This window comes from Miniopterus natalensis, chromosome 16, assembly GCF_054644295.1.
Source record: "Miniopterus natalensis isolate mMinNat1 chromosome 16, mMinNat1.hap1, whole genome shotgun sequence".
In the NCBI taxonomy this organism is placed as follows: domain Eukaryota; kingdom Metazoa; phylum Chordata; class Mammalia; order Chiroptera; family Miniopteridae; genus Miniopterus; species Miniopterus natalensis.
In genome coordinates, this window is record NC_142096.1 from 134,042 (window position 1) to 149,304 (window position 15,263).

Sequence of the window (15,263 nt, forward strand, 5' to 3'; positions counted from 1 at the left end):
TCATACGCTCACATATCACACTAAGCTCTGAACACCCATTTGTTCATTTGCCTAAAACAAAATTAGAAATAACTTTACCAAGAAGCTGGATGTCTCCAGCCTTTTGACTAACCTCTGATAGTTCAACCATTTCAAAGGCCAATCGTATCAAATGCCAGAGTTTCTGCCATGATGCAACTCAGAACTGCATTTTGTAATCTGTTCCATATGGAACCACATAAACCTTAAAGAATTTCAAATGAGAATCGCTTGATTTAAATCTCACTAACTTTATGATATCAATACATCAACTAACTGGTTTGTGACTTAGTTTCCACATTTAAAAAATTATCTTTATTGTTGAAAGTATTACAAAGGATGTTTTGGAGAATAAATGAAATGATAACATCCTTTGAGGAACAGCAGGAAATGGAAATATACTCATCTCAAAAATGTAGAAACTGCCGGGGGGCAGGAGCGGTGTGGAGGGGTCCATGAGAGCAAAAAAGGGGACACCTGTAATACTTTCACCAAGGCTCTGAACAAGGAGGAAAGGGGAACCGCCTCAGGTCTGCAGGGACACGGCGCCCACACCCCCCAGCTTCTGGGATCTCCACCCGTATCCTCCCAGCCACCACCTTGTCATCTTTGCCTGAACTGTCCCCACACACCAGTCACCTCAGACTCAGGTGAACTGGCTGATTAATTTGCATTTAGGACACAAACCTAAATCCTTAGGTTTGTCAACAACATCACGAAAAGCATGTTCCCTCTGGAACTCACCAGTTCCATCTCACATCTCGGCACTCTTGGGTTTCCTGGACTTAGCCGCGCTGACCATCCTTATTTCCCAGCATGCCCTCTGCCCCTCCTGACCCCGGGCCTTTGCACAGGCCTTTCCAAGTGCCTGGTTCTCTCTAATTGCTCAGGGGCATTTCCTCCAGCAAGAATCAGGAACCCACCTTGCACTTCTTGGCCACACGCACGGCATTGCGATCCCTGTTCACACACTGGTTTCCCCACCAGATAAGAGCTGTTTCCAATCTTTGCATCCTTAACATAAGCATAGCATCTGACACCTTGAAAGCATTTTGTAATTGTACTGTGAGTGAAACCTCATTTCATATGAAGAAAAGCTATCCTTGTTAAAAACAAATGTATACTTTTGATACATTACAAGACATATTATTTTCACAAAAAATGCTTTTCAAAGGAGAAGTGTCATAGAAAATAGACATGAGCATTTCCTTACTTTTTTTGTTTTGCCCATTGCCTTCAGGATGGAAAGATTTAGGTCTTCAAGTGCCACCAGGACATTTTCATACTCTCCTAAGTGCTGAGAAAAATATTCTGAAAAGTAAAAATATTCATGTGAATTCATGTTTGCATTTAGGTTACCAGAAGGGTGGGGGGAGGTAAATTGGGTCAAATATATGGTGATGGAAAGAGACTAGACTTTGGACGGTGAGCACACAATAGACCATACAGATACCACATTATAAAGTTGTACACTTAGAATTTACATAATGTTGTTAACCAATGTCACCCCAATACATTTAACTTAAAAAATAAATTGGTGCCTTGCTTATAATGAGAGTTATCACCAGAAATAACTTTTTATGTCCTATATACAGAGCACGGCAAACTTCTGTTACTGAATATCTGCTCTTATTGTCCTGCAATGACCTCCTCCCCTCTGACACCCCAAGCTCCTTACCCCATCCAGATGTGAATGAAAAGGGGCTTTGCAATAGACCTGACAAGCTCCGGGGGCCACACGGCAGGCCTGACAAGCTCAGTGACCAAAAGGAACCACAAGGGATGGTCTGGTCTGATCACAAATTCCTACCTGAGCAGGTCCTAGTGGGCAGTCAAGTCCCAGGCCTGTAGCTCCCTCAGCAAAGGTCAGTCTTTCCCTTAAGGGAGCCCTGTCCAATGCTCTTTTGCATGTAGGATAACATCCTTCTGAAGTGTCAGAGTAATTTTCTTTTTCTGCCCCTTGAAGGGACAACAGCAGGCAGCAGAGCAGAGAGCACAGTGCCCCTCGCTGTTATCTTGCTCCCCAAATACCATCTCTACGTGCTGTAAATGGTCATTGTTAACTATCCTGTACCCACCAACGTAAAAGAAATGTTTCTCCACACAGGCTTTTGTCCAGTCCTAGAGATTTCCCCGCTTTGCTTTCTCCTGCCACCGATCAGCTGTGGATTTCAGGCACCTTCCTTAAGTCTTCTCCTTGGATTCTGAAGTATAAAATAAGCTGCCATTCTCTGGAGCATTTTCTCAATCCGCTGAGATTTTGATTCTGAGCATGCCCACAAAATTTGTCTTAAATATAAATATCCCCTTCAACGCTCTTCTATAGGCCAGACTTTCGTCAACACTTAGCTCAGAATGTCTTACATGCCTCATTTCCCCTTCTGTATTGGACTCTCTCATGTATGTGGGGTTTCCATACATATGTAAGTAATTAAATTTGGTTATTTTCTCTTGTTAATTTGTCTCACGTAGATCTGCTTATTAGACCAGCTGAAAAAACTTAGAGGGATAAAGAAAATTTTGTTCCTCCCCCACAAGACCAAACTTGGACAAAGGTGTTACCCTATACACTTATCTTAAAGCATAAAATTTAAGACCTTCCAGTTTTCAGAGAAATATGGCTGTTTCAAATTGAAGAGCCTCACAATTTTCCATAATTTTTTCATAACCAAGAATAAATCTCAAAAATATTTCTCCTTCCACATTCCTAGGCTTTCACTATTGTTTCCACAAATATGAAGAACATAAATGAAGAGGCCATTAAATCAGAAATCTGTGAATATTTCACCCCCTGTTGCATCACTGGTTCTGCAATTGACAGATAAAACTCCAGAGTAGTTTGGGCAGGTGTGGGACAAAGTCATTCTTACATGTCAAGGGGTCTGTTGTGCAGATAGTATCAAAAGGCTCTGCACAATGTATTCAAAGAGAATGATAAGCTGGTACTAAACACCAATTTAAAAATACACTCAAACTGCTGGAGAATTTGCTCTTGTGAAACTAACTATACCTATTGCAGTAACATTTCTCCTCCGATTAACAAATTACAAGGACCAAGACTTTCCTCAGTGAAATATGTGCTAGAGTTAGACTCGTTGATCAGGTCAAGCCTTGAGGTCTCGATGACCAGTTATCTGATCCCCAGATCCTGCCCCATGGCATTAATCCAGGGTCTATAGAACTACATGAGAGTGCTCCTTTCATTCTGAAGCAGGTAATGGGCTGGTTGGTCTCAAACTTACCGCATAATTCTTCTGTGTCAAGATTGCTGAAAAAATGAAAAAAAAAGTACTCCTTTAGTAATATTTTTAAATGGCTAAATACAGTTATCCTCCAATCTATATTATGTTAACAGATTGTAGATAATTATAATATTTCTATTATATTCTACATTGTTTAAAGTCAGTCATAAGTCCTAGCTAATCTCTTACAATAAGAACTCTAACACACTGACTGAGGTGGTTGCAGAGGCTCCTAGAACCAGCATAGTTCCATCTGCATATCAAGCAAAGTTCATAGATCAGATCTATTATGGCAATTTCTGCAGTTTCCATTTTGATGACAATAAAATGTCTGCTATTTTCTTGCTTTTTGAAGTATCAGGAGCAAGTTTAAGCACACAGTGAAATAATTGCTACTACAATTTCAGTGTTAAACCAAAAGCTGTTTTGTCATAATAACAAGCTTCAGAATTAGCTATCAGTGGCCAAATGTGGTCATTCATGTGGACAGCACACATACCCAAATAATACCCATTACAATGCCAGCTGCAAAACTGGTGGAATCATTCCAGTTCTGAAAGGTTATCTTATGTAAGTCCCATTAAAATCAAATACCATTTTGGCTCTGTTCAGTGTTACATTAAACCTGCATAAAGATAATAGGTGTCATTTAGCAGTAATTAAGGACATTTCACTTTCTGTTCAATTGGCCCAGCTTGATCTCTGATTCTCAGAATTTAGGATGTACCAGGGCACTGAATTCTGGAAAACTCTGTGGTCTCCTAGAAATTCACAGGAAGATGTAAGCCTTGCTTTGCTGGCTTTCAACAATCACTCAGGGGAAAATCCAATTTAAAAATAAGAACAGAGGTGACAATAAAGAAAAACTACCCTGCTGCTACTAGCAAACACCGTTGCTCATCTTGGAAAATTTTGTCTAAAACTTTTATCAGACTAGTTTTGATTTCTCATAAAGACAAAAAAAAATGCAAGTCTCAAGAAAATCCCCCTAAAAAATCAAATTAAGGGAAAGCAGTTATACTTAAATGTTTTCTTATTGCCAAATATTACTTGAGATTAAACTGTTTTCATTTAAAAAGATAGTGCTGTACCTTGTTGTTTAAAAACAAATGCTTCAAAACCATTAGTTATTGTCTGCTTTGTGTGTGTGTGTGTATGTGTGTGTGTGTGTGTGTTTAGAACAAAGATAAACACCTGCCAGTCTAGCACCTACACTTATGAACTTCAACCTGAGGATGGGAAGCAGGGGAAATTATTTGTGCAAATTCTCAAAACACTGTGTCCCTCCACAGGTAGATTTCTAATTATCATTTTTTTAAATCTAAAGTTGATTAAAAATAGACTTCCAGAGAAACTTAAAAATAACATTAATCCATTACACCCGCCCATGAATGAGGCAGGGATGGTTCTGCTGGTACAGGCTCAGCTTCCTTCCTGGGACATGGACACCACTGCTCAAGGCTCTGCCACTTAGTCTGTTTTCCCCCCACTGAGAAGCTTTTAAGATCATAAAAGGGAATGAAGCATTCTATGCTGTGAAAACTTCTTTTTAAGCATTGGCAACTCGTTTTACATGTAAGTGCAGAACCATTAAATGATTGGTACAAAGAGAAATTCTTAATTTGGACATTTTTTTAATTGTGAATAGTTTCAAGTGAAAATTCAGAATGTCAAACTTGACAACTGTTGTTCCAGGTGAGATTGCAGCTTCCCAGAAGTGAGCCACTTATTACTTATTTAGTCATTTATGTATTCAACAAGTATTTATTTATCATTTACAGTGGACACCATGTGCCACGTATTACGTATAAATGGATGGGGGACTGTCACCACCACTGCCTAAGTACATGCTGTATAACAGTTATAATCGTTGCCTTACAAAGGAGCAACTTTCTGCCAAAGTGTCAAAAATAACAGGTGAAATTATATAACTAAGTGATACCTTGGGAAAGCATAAACTGTAATTATAGAAATTTGGAGAAAGAAGATGACTGGGGGGGGGGGAAGGTCAGTGAATACATCCTCTTAATAACAAGCAGGTGTTTACATAGTGTTGCTAAATGTTGCAAAATGGGTTTTTACATTGGCTCCACTTTCAACCAATGAAATTAAGGTTTAATATAGAGCAGTAACCCTCTGCAGACCCTGCTTTAGGTGGACTTAGATGGACCTGATGCCTGGACAGCTTCACTTGGTAGAGGGGAGGGGACGGGCTTCTCAGGCAAAGGGTGAGGGTGGGGTGTGGGAAGCAGGTGTTACTGTTGCTGAGCTGCCATATGTCTGGACACTGAACTGGGCCCTGGGATTGATGGGAAGCAAAACAGTCACGGCTTCTAGGACAGGGCAGGTGAACATCAGTGAAATAAACACAGAACAAATACAAAACTATAGCTGATATAAGTGCGCAGAGAAGAGACACATACGGAGTGAGAGGTTTCACTTAACCAGGACTGTCAGAGACAGGCCTGTGTATGATTAATAAGCATGGAAAAAGATACAGAAGACCACGCCTGAGGAGGAGGTAAAGACTGTGGGGAGTGGGACGGGGTGGACAGTGGGAAAGGAGAAGAAAGCCCCCCAAAAGTTCTCTGTGTTTAAAACAGAAAGCACACATTAGAAGTATAATAACTAAACATTATTACTAATTATCTCGAGGTGGTGAAATCTTAGGCAGTTTATGCTGGTTTTTTATGATTTCCATATTGTTTGAAATCTTTTTACAATAAGCATGTGTTATTCATACAATTTTTACTGTAGAGAAAATATTTTCCTAAAGAAATTGCTTTTGAAAAACATTCATTTCAAAAGTAAGCAATGACTTTCAGGTTGTTTGTAATCTACATTTATTTCAAGAATTCTGAAGTCTCAAGGCATTGTAGAGAAAGACGATTATAACTGTTATACGGCATGTACTTAGGCAGTGGTGGTGACAGTAAACAGAATTAGGAGGACTGGGAAGATAAATAAGCCAGGACAAAGGACAGAATTGGGTGGTACACTGGACATGGGAGATGGGAGCGAGGAAGCTGTTCCAGAAGTGAGCACGTGTATTTTAAAAAGCTTGGTGTTAACATTTCACTAATTGGATTTCATCCACTTGGCAGATACCAGCGAGGTAAGAAAGCACACTGCATTTATGTGAATAAATAATTCACCTAGTTTCCTTGGTAGGCAATTTTTATTTTGAGCAGTAATTGACTTCAATTCACTATTTGCAAGTGTATTATGGTTGATGGGAAGGGAGAGTTCAGTTAAGATGAAAGAGAATCTAAGTTCTTTATTGAAGGAAAAAGATGACAGCCAGAAAATCATCCTCTAGATAAGATTATAAACGTAAAAAGATCTGAACATTTTTTAAAGCAAAGACCTTTAATATAAATAACGAAAGGAAACAGTGTAGCTGCGAGTGCCCCGAAGAACAATGGAGAAGATGAGGTGAACGCATAGCGATGGGATTGGAGGGCGGGCAGGGTACTGAGTCCAAGGGCAGAAGATGAACTCCAGATGGAAAGGCGGGCTGCAGGGAGGGAAATGTGCACAGAATGGAAATAATGTCCGCAGAGAGAAAGAATAGCATTGCTACATTGTAGCAACTCCCACACTGTAAAGTCCTACAGAATGGATATAAAAATAGAAGAGATAAAGGCAGCAATTAAAGCAATTACTGCTACACTCTGCATCCAGATATATTCGACTGCTGGAGAGAATTAACCACCTTTCATCAAGAATAATATACCTGCAAGTGATTTTAAAACCTGGCCTTGGACTATTTTGATTTCTGATCTATAAGCAAAGAGCTAAAAATGTGAAGTTTACTGAGATAGCATGACAATGCACAGTGTGCCGTTTCAGGTGGCCTTGAGACAAACCCAGGTCCTGACACACAGAATTTGGCCTGTCTACCATTTGTGTCAGACAAAATTGGAAACTTTTTTTTTTTTTTTTTGGAATTATAACTAAGGAGAAACCATTTCAATGTCACTTGAAAAAAATTCCCTTAAAACTCCCTCCTTTATAAGTCTCCAAAGTCTTCTAATCTTTTCCATTATAATGCAAGTTTTTGTTTGTTGATGCCTCTTTCTTCCCCCAGGGGATAGAGCTCACACTGACTTGGGGATGGGGTGGGATGGGGCTGCTTTCACAGGAATGAAAAGACATGTAAAAGGAACTCTGAGAAAATAGCCTGTTTTTTTCTCTCCACATGAGCTGGAGATGCTCAAAGAAAGTAAATGCATTTCAGAAATTATTGACGTGAAAGGCACATCCACAAAGTGAGTGAATGATGAGGACATTTGACAGCCATGAATTAGTTCTACTGGCCAAATAGTAACTGAAGACTGGTTATCGATTAGAGTGAGTCCTGGTAAGACTGTAAGACTTCTTGTTCTCAGTCTCTAAAAACTGGCAAAAGTGCATCTGCCGAGGATGTAATCCAACAGTGCTGCTCTTGGCCACGTGCACAGACAGTCTAATTTTTAAATTATTATTAAAAAAAATTTTTTTTTAAATATCTTTATTGAAAGGAGAGGGAGAGAGAGAGATAGAAACATCAATGATGAGAGAGTCATTGATCGAGCCCGCAACCTGGGCATGTGCTCTGACCGGGAATTGAACCCCGATTGCCTGGATCTTAGGTCAACGCTCAACCGCTGAGCCACGCCCGGCCAGGCTTAAATCATTTTTTTAATCCTCCCCCAAGGAAGTTTTTCGTTGATTGCACAGAGAGGAAGGGACAGGGAGAGAGGGGGGGAAACATGGATGTGAGAGGAACATCGATCGGTCGTCTCCCGTACCCAACCCGACCAGGGATTAAAACCACAACCTAGGCACATGCCCTGACGGGGAATCGAACGCATGACCCTTCAGCATACGGGACGACACTCCAAACAACTGAGAGCACAGGCCGGGGCTAATGTTTAAATTCCTGATAAGTAGGGATAACGTGATACGTGAGAAGTACCCAGAGTATCCAAACCAGGTGGTGACTCTGGAGGGCTAGGGGCTGAGGACCAGGTGTCACTAAGCTGCACAGGCCCGGCCAGCCCCTGAAGGTGGGCGTCGGGCAGGACCACATGGAATGGCATCCCAGGCTTAATTCTAGTGATCAACAAGGAACACAGAAACACCAGGAAGGGAGCGGGCGCAGGGCGCTAGGACCAATTTAAAAGGAACTCTGAGAAAACAGCCTGTTTGCCTGATACAACAAAGGTTTCCCTGGGCTACAATCTTTTCCATTACAGAGCCTCAGGCTTTCCTGATCAACCAGACCCCACGCTCAGAGTTCCCCTGAGCAACAACTCCACCAAGCCCCTCATTGCCTTGGGGAAGCTGACCATCTGCCTCTAAAACATGAGGGGCAGAGGGGAGTCTCTGAGGCCTCGTACACAATTATCTGATCTGCAGGGGACTCAGGTTTCGCTTGCCCAGCATCTACTCCCCCTTATTCTGATAACAGCATCTTGGTTCCCATCTACATTATGTTTCCCTAGGTGAGCACTGGGGAGCTCGGAATGATGGGTGAGCACTGGGAAGCTCAGAATTCATGGGTGAGCACTAGGGAAGCTCAGAATTCATGGGTGAGCATTAGGGAGCTCAGAAATGACAGGTGAGCATTGGGAAGCTCAGAATGATGGGTGAGCACTGGGAAGCTCAGAATGATGGGTGAGCACTGGGAAGCTCAGAATGATGGGTGAGCATTGGGAAGCTCAGAATGATGGGTGAGCATTGGGAAGCTCAGAATGATGGGTGAGCATTGGGGAGCTCAGAAATGACGGGTGAGCATTGGGGAGCTCAGAATGACAGGTGAGCATTGGGGAGCTCAGAATGACAGGTGAGCATTGGGGAGCTCAGAATGACGGGGGAGTATTGGGGAGCTCAGAATGACGGGTGAGCACTGGGAAGCTCAGAATGACAGGTGAGCATTGGGGAGCTCAGAATGACGGGGGATCATTGGGGAGCTCAGAATGACGGGGGAGCATTGGGGAGCTCAGAATGATGGGGGAGCATTGGAGAGCATGCCCCAATATCCCATCCACCTGTCACCCCCCCTTGTTCCTAGGGCTCAGTGGCGAGAAGCCCCTCACTTGGTGCGACGGGTGTCGATGGTGTGGAACAGCTCACACAATTCCTCCCCACTGAGAACACCGTCTGCAAAATACGCTCTGAATTCTTCAAAGGACAGTTTCCCATCATCTGAAACAGAAGAACAAACAGAAAGTCATTTTAACTTTGCACATTGTTTTATCTTTTAATTTTTAAAACTTTGCTGCAGTGCTTGTGCAGATGTACACATAGATTCAAAAAGAAAAAAAGGTTCAAGGTGTTAAAAATAAAAATGATTGGCTGTTATTACATCAACTGCAGATGTCGACACCCTGATGAAACATCCTATATGGCTGTGGGTATTTTTCGATTCATTTATTCATAGGACAAACATTTAACAAGCAATTTAGCAGTCTGTGTCCAAAAGACAGCCACACAACCCAATAAAAGCCCAAGACAGAGTCAATTATTTCTGTCTTGCCCTCATACACAGGACCTGGCAGGCTGTGGAAATCATAGATGTTTAATAAATAGATGTTTAATAACTGAGTATCGATGAATCGATGCTAACGTGACTGTCAGAATTGTTATTATAGTCCAACAAACTGTGTCCATTCCTTTACTCTTCAAACAAATGAACATGACTTAAGGCCAACACATTCCACCCGCTGTGAGAGCCGACAGTGTAGTAACAGTCTGGTGAAGGAGGTGGGACATGCAGATGTGAGTATAACCCAGTAAGTCAGACACATGGCCACACAGGACTTCGGGGAGTAAAGGGTCCTTTCATTTGAGGGCATGAGGAGTTTCACTAACTTCTGCATCTGACTCTCATCAACAGGTAGGCCTGGTAAGCAGAGCTGGAAGGACACATTAGAAACCAATGGAGGTGAAAGTTTTATGGCAGACACAGCAGCAAAGGATCTAGGGGAGTGAGCGACATGGAGGGGGAGGAGAGCCTCTGTCTCCGGGACGAGTAGGTTCGCCAGTCATCTCAGATATGTTGCCAAATGGCTGTGGGAACACGCTCCTCCAGTCTCCTAAGATGTCACTGAGGCCTAAGGGCCAGGGGGCAGCACAGGGTGACACCCTCCCCCCAACGGCACGAAGTGAACCAAGAAGGACTCGTCTTTGAACAGAAGGTATGATTCAATAAGTTTGGATCTTCCAGGTTTATTTAGAGAATTTTTTTCTCCAAAGACAGCCCACAGACCACCTGGAGTTCTCTATTTTTATTTTTCAAGCACAGTTCACATTCAATGTCATTTTGTATTAGTTTCAGGTGTACAGCATAGTGATTAGACATTTATATAACTTACAAAGTGATCCCCTCACAAGCCTGGTGACCCCCTGGCACCATACATAGTTATTACAATATTATTGACTATATTCCCTGTGCTGCACTTTACATCCCCGTGACTGTTCTGTAACTACCCATTGGTGCTTCTTAATCCCTTCACCTTTTCCACCCAGTCCCCCAACCTCCCACCCCTCTGGCAACTATCAGTTTGTTCTCTGCATCCGTGAGTTTGTGTCTCTTTGTTCATTTATTTTGTTCTAAACAGTATGAAAGTTCCCCAAATAATTAAAAATAGAACTACCTATGACTCAGTAATCCAACTTCTGCGTATTTATTCGAAGAAACCCTAAACATTAATTTAAAAAGATACATGCATCTCTATGTTCACTGCAGCATTATTTGCAATAGCCAAGATATGGAAACAACCTAAGTGTCCATCACGGGACAAATGGATAAAGAAGTGTGCATATACACTGTGGAATATTACTCGGCCATTAAAAAGAATAAAATCTTACCATTTGCAACAACACGGATGGACCTAGAGGGTACTGCACTCAGTGAAATAAGTCAAACAGAGAAAGACAAATACCACCTGAAGTTCTGTCAAAACGCAGGTTCCTGGGCTCTACCAGAGAGTCAGAAAATCACAGAGGGCACGGAGGATGGCAGACAAGAAATCAAGATCTTAACACCCTGTTTGACCCTCGGCACACTGCTTGGGAGGTATTATGACAAGGCCAAAGCCTAACCACTGAAGTACTTACTATTTCAGTCAGGAATGTAAAGGCTGTAACATTTTTTAAAATCCTTGTTTTCAAAATATAAATATAAAAGCTCCTAAAAGTTTTTAGATTGCTTTTTGCTTTTTAAGTTAATAGCTGTATCAAACCAATCTTCCAGTTAATTCTTGCCAACCCAACAGACATCACTTTAGGTTGTAAAAATCCTGATTGGGACGAGTCTTTCCCCAGTGGTTTCCCTGGGCCAGCCCAGCTCAGCCATTCAAACCCCACAGCAACCTTACAAAATGGAACCCAACCTCCCAGGTTCGCCAATTGCCTGACTCTGTGCTTCTGTTTTCCTGTCATGTCTCCAATGCCTATTTTAAACTTGAGTCTCCCGTAATCAGATGTTTATCCCAGACTAGACTGAGTATGTGCCTCCACTGTGCCTCTCTGTACTTCGAGGAAAAATACATTGCCAGGATGGGGAACTGAACACAGACCACGTCTAGGCATAGGTCAAAGAAAGAAAGGAAAAGACCTTTTCATCTACTTAAAAAAAATTAAAGAAAGAAAAAGAAAAACAGAAGCCCAGTATCTCCAGCTGCTCACAGCGATAGGGAACAAGCAACGCACTCAGTCTTCACGGGGAAGGGCTCGTGGCTCCCAGGGGGCTGGCCAGGCTCTCACGCGCTGGCTGCCTCTGCAGGTGGTGGGCACGCGCCTCTGTAACTGATTTATAATCGATGCAAAGGGAGTAAGCTCAGGCGAGAAAGTACATACTATCAAAAAAACGTGAAATAACAAGCGCTTCGATGCTCCCATGGGAGCTGACAGCCTTTTCTCCTCAATCTTACTGGAGAGACGCATAAGAGGAAAACAGAGGCATTGAATCACAGCTTCTCTTGCAGGGAGGAAAGTGTGTTTTGAAAGCTATTTTTACCACGTGCAGGGCTCCTGGAGTCTTCAATTCAGGCCGCCCAAGGTTTAAAGGTTAAAATGAGCAATGGCAAAGGGTTACTTTGGAATACTTCTAGCGCCTTAATGTTAAACAAAGTATTATATTAATTTTTTTATTGATGGACTTGAGAGAGGGAGAGGAAGGCACAGAGAGAGAAACACTGATTTGTTGTCTCACTTACTGATGCTTATACATACCTTATCGGGGTCAAACCTGCAACTTGGCCCATGGGGACAAGGCTCTCACCAACTGAGCTATGCTGCCAGGGCTAACATATTACATTTTTAAAGGAATGGGAGAAAAAATATCCCCTTCTAGCATGGTTCTGCATTAATAAAGCAAAGAGCACCGGCTTTTCAACTCTGTGTCTTAGAACTACTTGCTTTGCCTGAGTTTATCCAAAGCCTTCTTGCCCCTCTCTGATTTATTTTCGAACTGTTCTGGCCTTAAACTCTAAGCTCCATTACTTTTTGGGATGGAGGCAGCAGAGCCACTGCTCAGTGCACTCATAGAACAAAGAAAACTTGGAGTTTTGAACATGGATTTGCCATTTACTAGTATAACACTTTCATCCAATATTTATCAAGACCCTACTATGTGCCAAACAGTTTCATGCTAATAATACAAGTAGACGAGCTCTTATGGATTTTTTAATTAGGATGGAGGACATGGCAAATGAACAGCCAAATACGTAGGGTAAGGGAGATTCTAGCGGATACGGGGCAATGTGGGAACAGGTAGAAAAGACCATGGCTCTACTGTGCCCTCACACCACCGCAGCAGGGTGAGCCCAGTGCACTCTGGTCTGGACTCTGCGGACACACTTGGTAGTGGAATAAAGGAGTCAAGATGCTGCTGTGACAGCTGTGCTTGGACTGCTTGGGCACCATTCACACTGGAGTTCCTCTGACAGAGCCGCCTCCCTCTCCCTCTTCTCTGTCTCTGCAGATTATGGGGCGTTTTGGCCACAAGCCACAGGTGGAGAGGAGTTGGTGTAAGTGCCTGCGGGGCCACCTCAGAGGACACGGAACTGGACTTTGGGGCCACACAGACCTGGTCCAAGTCTCAGATCTGTGTCTTACTAACTCGAAGACATAACGCAGGCAAATGCTCGTTCCATAGTGGACACTCAACAAATGGAAGCTGTTGCTCCTTTAAAATTAATGTAAAGCACAAAAGGGAAAAGCCAGAGCCCAGACACCTCCTCCTGCCCAAGGCATCAATTCTACCATCCTGTCAAATGCAAGTACTTGTGTCGGCCTCTCGTGAGTGTCCGGAGCAAAGAACTTGCTTAAAACTCTACTGGGACAAGAAGCGGACGTTTTATGTGTCAATTTCTTGAGTTCGCCTCTGTCTTCCATACTCTTTTTCTTTCAATCCTCACCCGAGGATATGTTTTTATTGATAAATATATATATCAATATATATTGAGAGAGAGAGAAATATCAGTTGCCTCCCATATGCACCCTGACCAGGAATGAAACCTGCAACCCAGGTATTAGCCCTGACCTGGAACTGAACCCACCACCTTCTGGTGTCTAGGACATTCCAACCAACTGAGCCACCCGGCCAGGGCTATATATTTTCTTATAAGGTGGCCTAGGGGGTAGGGGATTAATAAACAGAATGTAGATTCTTGGTCTTACCATTTTTGTCTGCTCTTCTCAGTATCTGGAAAAGAAAAAGGAAACGTTTTATCACCGTTTGTAAGTATTGCAGTAAATGTTATACTCAGACCTGATTCACCCATTATTAATAAAAGAAATTTCAATTTTAAATAAAGGTTTCCCAATGGATACTTATCTTTGTAACAGTCAAAAACTGAAAACGCCCCAAATGTCCACAAACCAGTGACTACAACCCAGCAGTGAGTCCACAGCACGGGCTCTGCCGGGCGTGGGGAGGACCGAGCTGCTGACACATGGATGCAGGGACAGGGATGGGACACATGGCAATTATCTCGAGTAGGAAACTAGACACAAAAGAATACCTATTGTGTAATTCCACTTCTATACGATTCTAGAAAATGCAAACAATCTACAGTGAGCCAATCAGGGTTGTGTAGGGCCTAAGAAGACTTTCTGGGGGGTAATATATTGTTTTCTTGATCGTGGGGTTGTTTTTGTGGGTGTATAAATATGTAAAAACTCATCCATTTTCACTCTAAATATCTGTGACTTAAAGTAAGTCCATGATTTCTCAATAGAACTGAGAATAAATGTAAACAAAAAAGAGAAAAGTTGTGGGACAACAGGAGCCAGGTGTCCCTACTGTGTTCCTTTACTTCTGTGCATTAATTAGATGATCTTAAACCTATTTTAAATGGTATCTGATGGATATAAATTGCTTGGCTATCAGTATCTTTGGTAATGATGCCTAATTTTCCTGAGAAACCAATGTCTCTGCCTCTCTTGGTCCATGAGCCCCAGGGTTGGGCCGAGCTCTGCAGCCAGGCAAACAGGCCTCATGTCTCCGGGCCACAGCGACTACTCAGACGTGAGCATCGCAAGACCCATGACGGACAGGGCACAGTCTTGCTTGAGTTGTCAAGAGAGACACTGTCCCTTCAGCTGACTTTGGACCTGGGAGACACAGGTTAGGAACTGCGGTCAGCCTTGTTACTGCCATGCACTGACTGTGTCACCCAAAACAAATGTTGATGTCCTGGCCCCAGGCACTGTGAAGGTGGCCTTGTTTAGAAACAGTTTTTGCTGATTTCATCAAATTAAGCTAAGGTATTACTGAATTGGGGTGGGCCCTAAATCCAGTGACCGGGGATGTTACAAGGAGAGAAACACAGCACAGAAAATATCCCTGAGAAGACGGAACAGACACGGATGAGGAGCTGATGCCAGGGAGGACTGATGCCAGCCCCCAAGCAGGAGAGACATGGGGTCCCGCCTGAGCCATCCCAGGAGCACGGTCCTACCTACACCTTGTTCCACCCTCTAGCCTCCAGAACTGAGAGAATACATTTT

At 42.7% G+C, this 15,263-nt stretch overlaps 1 protein-coding gene across 1 annotated transcript in view; it reads right to left on the bottom strand.

Moving 5' to 3' along the window:
* Positions 1-15,263, bottom strand: part of NECAB1 (N-terminal EF-hand calcium binding protein 1) — a 52,534-nt gene that overhangs the window by 32,596 nt on the left and 4,675 nt on the right. Inside the window, exons 2-5 of the mRNA XM_087825590.1 lie at positions 13,932-13,956; positions 9,344-9,452; positions 3,261-3,286; positions 1,232-1,329 (exon numbers count right to left, since the gene is read on the bottom strand). Coding sequence (XP_087681716.1) covers positions 1,232-1,329; positions 3,261-3,286; positions 9,344-9,452; positions 13,932-13,956 — 258 coding nt within the window. The remainder of the gene's footprint in view (positions 1-1,231; positions 1,330-3,260; positions 3,287-9,343; positions 9,453-13,931; positions 13,957-15,263) is intronic.